The sequence below is a fragment of the Meriones unguiculatus genome, chromosome 1 (assembly GCF_030254825.1).
Source record: "Meriones unguiculatus strain TT.TT164.6M chromosome 1, Bangor_MerUng_6.1, whole genome shotgun sequence".
NCBI lineage: Eukaryota > Metazoa > Chordata > Mammalia > Rodentia > Muridae > Meriones > Meriones unguiculatus.
The window spans coordinates 30,127,297-30,139,629 of NC_083349.1; the positions used below are offsets into that span (position 1 = coordinate 30,127,297).

The window sequence follows — 12,333 nt, forward strand, 5'->3', positions numbered from 1 at the left end:
TTTTGAGATAATATCTCCCTATACAGCCCCGACTCCCCTGAAACTCAGGGTAGCATGAATGCACAGAGATCTGCCTGATTGTGCCTCCTGAGTGTAGGGATTAAATGAGTGGGCTACCATGTCCAGATGGTAGCTGGTTATTTATTTATTTATTTTTTTATGAAGAAATGTCTTTTACCTTTGTCTTTGATTGGTGAACCCGATAGGCAAGTGAGCATGAAGAATGGAGAGACACATCTGCTGGGAAGGGCTTAATTTTCTTTTTCTTATTTTAGCCTCTCTCATACAATACATCCTGACCACAGTTTCCCCTCCCTCCACTCCTCGCAACCCCTGCCACCCTAGATTCACTCCTCTCACCTTTCTCTTCAGAAATGTCCATCCATAACAATACACATAAGACTAGGCACAAATCTTTGTATCAAAGTTGGATGAGGCAGCCCAGTAGGAGGAAAAGGGTCCTAGGAATAGGCAAAAGAGTCAGAGACTTCTCCCATCTCCCACCGTTAGGAGTCCCGTAAGAGTACTAAGCTAAACAACTGTAACATATACACAGAGGACCTAGATCAGACCCATGTAAGTGATTGCCATGTCAGTCTCTGTGAGCCCCTATGAGCCCTGCTTCTGTGGGTTATATTCTTCTGGCTCTGCCCCTCTCTCTTCTGAGGGGTTCCCCAGGCTCCACCTAGTGTTTGGCTGTGGGTCTCTGCATCTGCTCCCATCCAGCAACTGCTGGATGCAGCTTCTCTGATGGCAATTGGGCCAGGCACTGATCTATGAGCATAACAGACTATCATTAGGAGTCATTTCATTGACTTTTTTGGTCAGTTTTGTTTGGTTCTATCCTAGGACTCTGGACTATCCAGCCATTCCTGGCCATTCAAGCAGTGTCTACCATAGACTCCCTCTCCTGGTGTGGGCCTCTAGTTAGACCAGTCATTGGTTACTCCTGCAAGTTCTGCCACACCATTGCCCCAGTACATCTTGCAGGCAGGACAGGGTGTAGGTTGACGGTTTTGTGGCTGGGTTGGTGTCCCAGTCCCACCACTACATCTTCCCAGTCCCTGCTACAGAAGATGGCTGGTTCAGGCTCCATATCCCCCATTACGAGGAATCTTCACTGGGGTCACCCTCATAGAGTCCAGGAAGTTTTTCCTACACTAAGTTTCCACATCACTGCACCAATGCCTCCCCCATTCCAGTTGTCTCTCCTTGTACTCTCTCAGGGATAATTTTTTGTAGTTCATTTTCAAATATGAACACAGAATGTCTCCCTTGCCCAAGGAAGAGGGAGAGGTGATGCCAAGGTTCATGAATGCCTTCAGTAGACTGGAGGAGTATTCTTCCACTCACAAGTTAGAAAACACTTTCTTTTTTCCCATCACTTTCCACAGGGCATCTTTGATCTCTTTGTTCCTCAAACTGTAAATGAGAGGGTTCAGCATGGGGATCACCAGCGAATAGAACACAGACACGATCTTGTCTCTGCTGAATGAGTAGCTGGAGCTCGGCCGCAGGTACATGAAAAGTGCTGTCCCAAACAGCATGGTCACTGCCATGAGGTGTGAGGCACACGTGTTGAAGGCTTTCCAGCGGCCTTTCACAGAGCTGATCTTCAAGACTGCGGAGACTATGTAACTGTAGGAAACCAGGAGGATGAGAAATGATGTCCCTCCTACCGTGATCACGACAAGGAAATTCACCACTTGGCTGAGGAATGTGTCAGAGCAAGAAAGTGCCAGGATTGGTGGGAGGTCACAGAAGAAGTGGTTGATGACATTTGGTCCACAAAAGTGGAGCTGAAATATGGAACTGGCCTGAATCAAAGAACTCAGGAAGCCACCGAAATATGCCCCGGCCACCATGCGCCAGCAGAGGCCCTGCGGCATAATGGCCGTGTAGAGCAGGGGGTTGGAGATGGCTGCATATCTGTCATACGCCATCGCTGTCAGAAGGAAGCACTCAGTTAGGCCCAAACCGACAAAGAAGAAGAACTGAGCAGCACATCCCAGGAATGAGATAGTCTTCTGCTCTCGAAAGAAATCAGAGAGCATCTTGGGAGCTACAGAGGACGAGTAGCAAATGTCAATGAAAGATAAGTTGCTGAGGAAGAAGTACATGGGTGTGTGCAAACGCGTGTCGCCTCTGATCAGAGAGATGAGGGCCAGGTTCCAGGTCAAGGTCACGAGGTAGATGCCCAGGAATGTCAGAAAGAGGAAGGTTCGGAGTTCTGGATGGTCTGAGAACCCCAAGAAGACAAACATGGCCACTGATGAGCTGTTCCAGGTGTTGGTTATAGTCATGTTTCCCACAGGCCACAAGGACAAGGGGCACACCTGATTTAATAGCAATCATTCACATTATAGATGCTCTGGAGAAGTCATCACACATTCGTGAGGGCCTGGGCACTAAAGAAGGCTGAAAACAAAAGGGGGAAGGGGGATGACTCAGTCAGTTAAGTGCTCGTAAGCATGAGGGCCTGAGTTAGACTTCAAGAACTCATGTTAGAAAGCCAGTACAAGGGAATGGACAGCCAGCCTAACCTACTTGACATATTGCAAGCCAGTAATAGGCCTAGCTCAGAAAACAAGGTAAATAGTGCCTGATAAATGACAATGGAGGCATGTGTCCCCATGCATTGCATCTGCACACACATGAACATATGCACACACGCACACACATGTAAAAATATAAAAATGCTCCATCCCCACAATTGCATCATTAAATATTTGGATAGTAAACTGTAGCTGAGATGGATATCACATATGAACGTAGACTCCCAGCAATCAATTTATATCTGTACCATTTACTTACGCATCACTTTGGAGAGCTATCTATCATCTCTTCTTTCAATTTCTCTATCTTTAGGATTTTCTTTAAAAACTGATAAGCTGACATGTATAAAATGCCAATACACAGTAAGTGGCCAGCCAGTTATTAAGATGTGTGTTGCAAATGAGTCACTTTGTCCTGCCCTAGGACTTTGTGGAAGGCGACACTTACAGAATGCTATAGTTTTCGTATTGTTTGTTCCTACCTAAATTTATGTTGAAATTTGGTTGTCAAGGCTCGTATTGGATAATGGAACTTGACAAAGGATTAGTGTCTTTCTTCTGGGACTGAATTAGTTCTTACAGGAATGGATTAGTTTATGCAAACGTGAGCCTATAAAAAATAGGTTAGTTTTTTTTTTTTTTTTTAGGTTAGTTTCTTTGTTCTAATCTCTTCCACACACTCTGTCTACCTTTATGGTTTTCCTCACCACTTTGTGATATAGCATGGAGCCTTCACCAGATGTGGACTAACAACCTTTGGAGCTGTGAGCCAAATAACTATCTTCTCGTTATATTCCTCTGTCTTAGATCTTTGTCATAGCAACAAGAAAAGCCCAAGGCCATGAAGTACAGGTGCAACGAACCCTGTGCCCTTCTTACACAGTCGGAGAGGCTCAGGGACCTTACTAGGTTCACCTGTGCCAGAAACTCAACTTTGGAAACAGCATTAACCTTCCAGAACACAACAAAACCAAGCACCTAATACACAATGTTGTGCATACAAAACCCCTCAGTAGAGTCCTTTTCTGACTTAGGTCTAGCAAACATCTGAAGAAAACTCTACGATTTATTACCAAAATAGCCTTGTTTGAACTTAGCATGAACAGCTGGGTTTGGAGGGAAACATGAGACACAGACGAGCCTCAGACACACTGCAGAGTTGGAAGCACTCTGATTCTTCTCATCAGTCCTGTGCTGAGTTCTGTCCTTTAGTCACGCCGTGTGACTCATGCCTCACCCATGCAGGTGCCTGGAGCCCTCAAAGCCTTCCTGTTTCAGCTCTTTCATCCAGTGTGCAAGTGATAGATGAAGCTGGAAGAGTCCTACTGAATACAAAGAGATTGTTAAAAAAAAAAAAAGCCAAGACTGTAAACCAGCAATGTTGATTTAGATAGCAAAGTTTAAAGCACTAGAAAAAAAAAAAAAGGAGTGAGTTTGTGTGGCATTAGAGGTCATTACAGTGTTTGGTGAAGCTGCTCTGTGAAGTCTGTCTTAAGTAGTCTGTCCAAATTACTATTTTAAAGTATTAACTAGTAATTAGGACTGTATTCAAGGCCATAGAAGTTTCTTCAGAAATTTCATTTCCTCTTTTTTTTCACCCTCTGACATTTTGTGTGTGTGTGCATGTGTCTAGACACAGATCACACATGTGCTACGGTATATGTGTGGCATTGTATGTGCGGAAGTAAAAAAACAAACTGTGTAGTCAGTTCTCCCTTTTCATCATGTAGGTCCCAGAGATTGAACTCCGAGTCCTCAGACTTAACCCTCTGGCTCTCTGTTCCCTCTGAATTCTTTTCTTTATTGTAAAAGTTTAAATATGATTTGGAAACCCATCAAGGAGAAGTAAACTTGACCAAATGTTGGTTTCAGTTCTAGAACCAGGACCTTGAGTTCTTGAGTCTCTCTCTTTCTCTCTCTGTCTTCCTCTCTCCTCCCCTCCCTCCGTCTTTCCATCTTTCCTTCCTTCCTTTCTTCTTCTTTTTTTAAACAAACACTGTGAAGTGTGCAATGTAATAATGAACATTATAGACGCTGACAGAAGACAGACTGTTATTCAAATGTGGTAAAACAGAAATAGAACCACTAGTTGCTGTGACCATTACAGGAGGCAGAAAATGCTTTGAAGGTGGAAAACAGTTAATTAGTTCTCTCCAAGGCAGTCTGTCTGGGCATATTAGCCACACAAAGGTAGGTAGGACCCAAGACCAGTTGTAAATAGTTAAGACAAAATGAACTACATGGTACTTTGTACACATTTCTGTCTAATGCTGCTTTGTTTAGGCTTTTTTTGGGTCTTACTGGTCTTGTTTATATGTTATGTTTTCTAGCTTTGTGTTTTTATGGAGGATCTTTATATGTGTGTCTTTGTGTTTTTCTCATTCTTTAAAAATTATGTGTTTTTTTTGTTTGCTTGTTAGTTTTTTAAAAAGGGGGAAAGAAAGGCTGTGGAGTTGTAGAGGACTGGGAGGAGATGGGGGATGGAAAATTGATCAGAATATATTGCATGAAAAAATTTTCTATAAAAAAGAAACTTTGAAAATATTTTTAATACACAATGCTTCATGAGTTTGTGTGTCACCCTTGCACAGGGGCCATGCTAATCCTCTCTGTGTTATTTCAGTTTTAGTGAATGCGCTGCCAAAGGAAGCATGGCCTTTCCTTTCTTACTTGGCAGCTTCTCTGAAATTAATACAACGAGAAACTGTTTTTCTTTAGAGTAACTTGCCTTTTGGAAAATATTTTTTGTATAAATTTACTTTATATTTACTTCAGATTTTCTTTTCACAAAAATTTTAGTGGAAAATTAACAAAATTTCAAAATTCAGAGATCTACTGAATGTTTAATAGTTGACAAGGTGACAAGACATGTTTCTTTTATTCCCTTCCAACAATGTGGGACATTTAGGACCCAGTACAGAATTATGTCAAGAACCTCTACACACATCAGCTAATAATACAACATGACTGCGAGATTATTTACTTGTTTAGCTGAATGGCAAGTGCTCGTGATTCAGAGACACATAGTAGGATTTATTGGAAATCTTGATTTTCTATATGTTATCTTGAATTCTAGTTTTGAAATCAGAAATTCAGAAATATCCAAACAATTTGTTCTGTTTTTTTTCAAAGATTTTTATGTAAGCATATAAATGATACATGAGAGTACTTGGAAACAAAAAAAAAAATATCAGACATCTTGAAAAACATAATGCTAAAACCCATATGTGTTACCATACCTTTTAGAGATATGAAAGTGCTGTAAACTTTGTTTTTCTAAGTAAAAGAAACCATAGGCCACACACTATATAATTCTAAGCACCTACTCTGAAAAAGCTATGGAAACATTATCATGATCTTTGTGATTGCTGGTGCCCAGGGCCAGGGAAGAACGGACAGGCAGAGAGTATGAAGGATATGCTGGTCAGGAAGTCATCTGTAGGACAGTATATTCGTGGATAACTGTCACTATATGTCTTTCCTAACCTATATCATAGCTAGTGCCAAACATGAACTCAGTGTATTAATAAACTGCATGTTGGATGCTATTGCCATGCCAATGGAAACTCATCAATTGTAACACTCTGATGGAGCATGTTGCTCATAAGAGAAGATACAGAGGCCTTGTTGGAAACCCTTGTACATTAGTTCATAGCTGCTGCCAACATAAAACTGGTGTAAGAAATAAAGCAAATTTCCCTTAAAAAAACTACAAAAGGGAAACTCTTAAAACAGATTTGGTTGGATTTGAGGAAGGGTAGATAATGAACTATGCAAAGAACAAAGCTCTAAGTCAAACCTTGGCTGCTCTCTGGGTTCGTCAGTGTCTAGGCTGTGCTGTAAGGAAGAGGAATGCAGTGATGAAGATAAGGAGTGATCCATGAGCAACTGCACTCACCCTCTCCCTCCTGTTCTGTCTTTTGCTGACACGCGTCTTGAGTTGTCCTTCTTTCGAGGGAGTTTAACTAGACTTCAGTGGCTGCCTTCAGTCTCCAAAATGCTGCTGAGTGTGGATAAGAAACTGAGGCTGGCTTTCAAGGATCGAAATATACATACAGAAAGTATGTCATTCTTGTCATTCAGAAAGTGCAGGTAGAGAAATGGAGGAAAAAGATATGGGAAGGATGGGGAGAGCCTGAGCTCTTTGAGGAGCTCCACTGGAACTAGCAAATATATACATTTAGGGTCAGTTTTGGAAGTGTTTGAAACTGGTATTTGGGGTGAACATGGGAAGGGTTTGCTTCTTCTCTCCTTGGAGAGGTTTACCCTAGAGGATCTTTATGAGAATACATTTCTCAAACTTAAAAGCTCTGCGGTTAATTGCTCTCTGGGGTTGTATACAGTAAAACTCACATATATGCTCCAAAGACAATCTTATTAAATATCACTTCTATGGCCAAGTCTTCTATCCCCTGAAGGACATTCACCATGCCTTCTGGTAGTCGATGAAGAAGCTCTGGGTTGCAGCAGTACACAGGCCAGCATAAACACTTGGCTTAAGGAAACACGACTGGCTGCATGTGAACGCAGGCTTACTAACCCCGTTCTTCTCTGCTCTGGAACCCGTGGGGCTGGGCCGATGGTGCTTACTGAGCTCCTCCTATGTGCTAAGCCCTGAACTTCATGCCTTTTGCGTGTTAATCCATGAATCCCTTATACACCCACAAAGTTCTGAGGAGTAAACAAATTCAAAATGGCCAAGAAGCTGTTAAAACATTATGAGTGAATGTTTATCTTTAGATCCTTCATTGGCTCAGAATCTCAATGTAATAATTAGTTTAAAAATAACTGTGCAGCTCTGTTGGCACTTTGCTCCAAAATTTCTCCTGTTGAGATGTTTACACATCCATTTTCATTGTGGTTCAACTCACAATAGCTTGGAAATTGAACCAACCAAGGTGCCCATCAATTGATGAATGAATAAAGAAAATGTGACATATTTACTCAATAAAGTATTACTCAGATGTAAAAAGAAAACCAAAATCATGACTTTTTAAGGTAACTGGATCGAACTGGAAAAAATTATACTGAAGTCATCCAGGACCAGAAAGACACATGCTGTGTGCTTTGTCTGATGGGTGGATATTAGCTTGAAACCCGCTGTTTTGTATGTTTAACCTAGAGCACATGTGAAGGTCAGAAAACTAGAAGTGGACATGGGGGAAGATGCCTGAAGGCGTGTATGTGCTGGGGGCAGTAGGGTAAAACAGAGGCAAAATGAAATCGAGGAAACACTGAGGGTGGAAAGATTCAAACATGGAGAGGATGGAGCATGGGGAAATGAGGTTTGGGTGGAAGGCTTGATCACTAGGAAAACAAATGTAATAAAAGTTTTAAAGAGGAAAAAAAATGATTCTAACTCAAATGCTCCTAATTCAAATCTTGACTCTTTAAATACATTTAATTAAAAATATTTGAGATAATATGATTACATATTTTCTTCTCTCCCCTTTTCTCTCCAGCCCTTCCTTTCTCTTTTTCAAATCCATGGCCTCTTTTTCTTTATTTGCTGTTACATGCAAATACATATATACAACTATTTTCCTAAAGATAACCTGCTCAGTCTGTATAATGTTACTTGTATGTATGTTTTCACAGCTGACCATTTGGTATTGGCTAACCAATTGGTGTGCTCTTCCCTGGAGAAGATAATTTCTCTCAGCATTCCTTAGATGCCTGTAGTTCTTTGTGTAGGGTAGAGGCCTCATGGTCTTTCCCCATCACTTTGGCATGTTTGTTGGTGTTGTCCTTGTTCAGCTCATGTTTAGGCCATCATGTGGGTGAGAATTTAAGGTTGTAGCTTCTCACAGAAATGTTACTCTGTTGTCAGTAGATCAACTACATATTGCTTGGGGGAAGAGCCATTTTAGAAAGGAGACTACACAGGATAATAGCAGCAGGAGTTATGGCTGACGATCTGAGAAGATCTGTAAAGGTGGAGGGTGGATCAGGAAAGGTAGACGTGAGAGCTATTTGGAATGTGTGCTAAGGCAGTGGGTTTGCCTTGAAGAGCTACTGATTCTGCCTCCACACCATTGATACTTGGCTTTTTAAGGTCACCTGCCTGTCATTACATTCAATGAGCACTATCCACAGACAGCCCTGTGCTAAAAACTGGCATGCTATTTGTAGCAGCTCTTCTTGATTCTTTTGTGGCTTAATTCTCTTTCTACTTTTCCTGCTTCCATCTCTCTGGCCTCTTTTTTTGTAAGTTCCTCTTTTTTATTTGTATCTTAGCCAGAACCATAACTCTGGTAGATTGTCTGTATAGAATGCCCAATCTCCGGATTAAGATCCTAGTGCCATAAACATGTTTCTCGACACTGGAAAGATGGATTCAGTCTATAAAGTGCTTTCAGAGCAAGCACGAGGAGTTGAGTCTGGTTCCCAGAAGCCATGTAAAAGCCAGGCATGGTGAGGGGCACTTGTGATCCCAGTCCTGGGTAGGGAGAGACAGAAGAGCCTCTGAAACTTGCTAGAAGCTCTGGGAATGCTGAGAGAATTTATCTCAAAATAAAGGCAGGACATGATCAAGGAAGAAACTCACTGTCAATCTCTGGCTTCCACATACACATACACACAGGAACATGTGTGTCTTCATGCACTCACACACTCACACACACGTGTATGCACACACAGGAAGTTTCTCATATCTTTATCTCAGGCCCTTACTTCCTCCTTGCCTTCAGCAAGTGATGTAGTCTTTGGTTGCCTCAGAGGCCACAGGCATCTCTATCACCTGTATTTGCAGCTCAGACCCAGTCTCTTCCTCTCAGGCTATACACAAAAATCCCTTAATCTACCTTTTACTCTAAATCTATGCAAGGAGTCTGTAAACCATGGCTTAATATTAAAACCTTGCCCTTCAATGGCTATGTATTAATAATGATTTAAAAATATATTTGAAAAGGTTGTAAAATCAATGAAACAAACCAACCAACCAACAAACAAAAGCAACATAAGACTCACAAAAGCTAAAGTATTTATTTTGCAGATGTTTGCTGAACGAGTTGTCAGATTTGATCCATATTGTCCCCTAAGTGTGTGGATAATGTTTAATCACACTGATAGCTAATTTTCATTACTAATGATAGCTATATCCTAAGAGTTTCAGTGACAAGTGTTGAACTTTTTCTCCTGAGGAACACAGACCCCTGGTTTCAACATTTGTGCATCTACCAACATACAGTTTTATAATTTTGTGTGTTTTTATTAAAATATTATTGAATATATATTGTTGCTTTATTATTATTGAGCTTATAGCCAAAATCACCATATCAATCCTGATCAAAGCTGATACCTGGTACATGTAATTAAAAATTTTATTCGTGAATATTTTATTCTCTCTCTCTCTCTCTCTCTCTCTCTCTGTGTGTGTATGTTATTCTCTTTGACACTAAAAGATACTTTGCTTTGGGGCTGGAGAAATGACTCAGCAGTTAAGAGCGCTTGTTGCACTTGTAGAGGGCTTGTGTTCAGTTTCTAGCACCCACATGGTTGTGCACATCTATCTGTAACCTCGGTTCCATGGGATCTGATGCCCTCTTGTGACCTCTGTGAGCATCAGGAATGCATGTGGTCCACACACATGCATGGCAGACAAAACATTCGTACACACAAAATAAAATAAAATAAAATAAACAAATATTAAAAAGTCTATGTCAGAGACTGAACATCTTGTTATTTCTTTGTCTTGAATTTCTAATATAACGGTAAATCATAGTAGTTCGTAGTTCTATTCTGGCAACGGTCTGTCCTTCTAGACCAGTTCAGGTAACAGCCCTGTTCTTATGGCTCAGTTGGACAGGTCTTGTAATCCTAGTGATCCCGTAGATAGCCCAAACTCCAACAGCTTTGGGCAAAGGTCATCTGGCCTATGAAAACTAAGAACTGTTCCTCATTCTGGAGACTGATGAGGGAGCCCTAATGGTCTCCAAATTACATTCATGCTCATTCGTTCCTTGTCTTGAAGAGTAGCATACGTGCGCTGAATAGGTTTATTCTGTTCCTGCTGAAGTGGCTGAATGTATTTCTAGCTCACACCTGTACTAACTTATCTCACCAATGAACAATAACTTGGCCATACTCTTACCATTGTTTTTGAATATTCCTCATCTTTTGAAACATGAATAGGCTGACAATTTCCCAAATGTGGTGGTTTGAATAAGAATGTCCCCCATAAGCTCCTATATTTGGATGCTTAGCCACCAGAGAATGGTAGTATTTGAAAGGACTAAAGGAATACAAGGGGTGACCTTGTTACTGGGAGTGGACTTTGAGGTTTCAAAAGCCCATGTCAAACCTCAAGCCTCTCTCTTTGCCTATGGATGTAGAGCTTTTTGCTACTTCACCAGCACCATGCCAGCCTGCCTGCCTGAGTGCCACCATGCTTCCTGCCATGGTGACAATGGACTAACACCTGAAACTTTAGGCAAGCCCCTAATTAAATACTTTTTTTTTTTAAATAAGAGTTACCTTGCTCATGGTGTCTCTTCACGGTAATGGAACACTGATTAAGACACCAAATTTTCAGGTTCTAGTTTGATTAATAATGTCATTTTCGAGGCATTTCTCTTTTTTATTTCTCTCTTCACACTTTAATATGGAGTGGGGAGTAAAATCGTTCCTTCAACAGTTCACTTAGAAGTCTCATTAGCTAAGTGCCCACATGGGAAAGGCTACCTTCCGTAAGACATTAAGACACAAATACAGGTCAGTCACATTATTGGCCATGTTCTGGAAAGAAACACTTTCACGCCACTGTCCACAACCTCCCCATTTCCATCTAGACCTAAGCAGAATGCCCTTTACTGTACGATATTTCTATCAACGCTGTGTTCATAATTGCTTAGATATTTTCTAAGAAGATGGAAGCTTTCTCTAGGGCTGTCCTCTTGTCTTTCTGCTTCTTGATCAGACTCACCCTTAATGGTCTATTCATGGTAATGTCATGTCTATTCATGGCAATGTCAGGTCTATTCATGACAATGTTAGGTCTCTTCATGGCAATTGCATGAACATGATCTTCTTCCAGGCTCAACTCATTATGAATTTGGAGTATTTATTATAGCAGCACGTTCACTTCTTGATACCAATTGCTGTTTTGTTTTTGTTCCTATGACAGATCACAGAGTGGCCTATAAACAGAAATTTATTTCTTGGCAATTCTGTAGGTTGGGGCTTCCAAGAGTGAAATGGCATTGTGGTCAGGTACTGATGAGGACCATACTCTGAGATGCAGACTACTGACTTCTGGGTCAGTGGTGGCTTCCTTACCTGAGAAGCCACACACTTTCTGTCCATGGTTACTTTCTTTTCAGAGTGCGAATGAAAGACACTTCTTTGGCACATTTTACATGGCAAAATAACCAGACAAAAGCACACACACACAAAAAATCTCTCAAATGTGGCAATAAAAACACAGGAAAATGACACTCATTTATAACATGAGAGCCCTAAACAGGAAGCCAGTGTGGTACTTTGATTTTAGTTATAACACTGATTTCTTTTTGCATGGGTTTGTATCTTACAAAATTTAAATTTGTTTCTTAATTATTAACAGCTGTTTTAATGACGTATTTGGAGTTTTCTAAATACACAAACATGGCATATGCAGACAGTTTAAAGTCTACCTTTTATTTTGAATGTTTTAAATTCTTTTTCTTGCCTAATTGCTTTGGCCAGAACTTCCATGTATGCAATGAACTATAAGGAAGAGTCAGCCTCCTTATGCCACTCCTGATTTTAATGAGAAAGCCTTCAACTTTTTTCTATTATT

At 40.8% G+C, this 12,333-nt stretch overlaps 1 protein-coding gene and 1 non-coding gene across 2 annotated transcripts; both read right to left on the bottom strand.

Annotated features, from left to right (window-relative positions):
- Positions 1 to 1,349: 1,349 nt before the first annotated feature.
- Positions 1,350 to 2,303, bottom strand: LOC110540502 (olfactory receptor 5A1). Its single transcript, XM_021627269.2, has one exon. The coding sequence runs from the start codon at positions 2,301 to 2,303 to the stop codon at positions 1,350 to 1,352; it is 954 nt and encodes a 317-aa protein (XP_021482944.1).
- A 2,798-nt stretch (positions 2,304 to 5,101) lies between these two features.
- Positions 5,102 to 5,206, bottom strand: LOC132651123 (U6 spliceosomal RNA). The gene has a single exon (XR_009588994.1). It is a non-coding gene; the product is annotated as a U6 spliceosomal RNA (small nuclear RNA).
- Positions 5,207 to 12,333: the final 7,127 nt, after the last annotated feature.

What these genes read in the sequence shown, in the direction of transcription:
- LOC110540502 (XM_021627269.2), bottom strand. Translation starts at nt 2,303, where the DNA reads ATGACTATAACCAACACCTGGAACAGCTCATCAGTGGCCATGTTTGTC.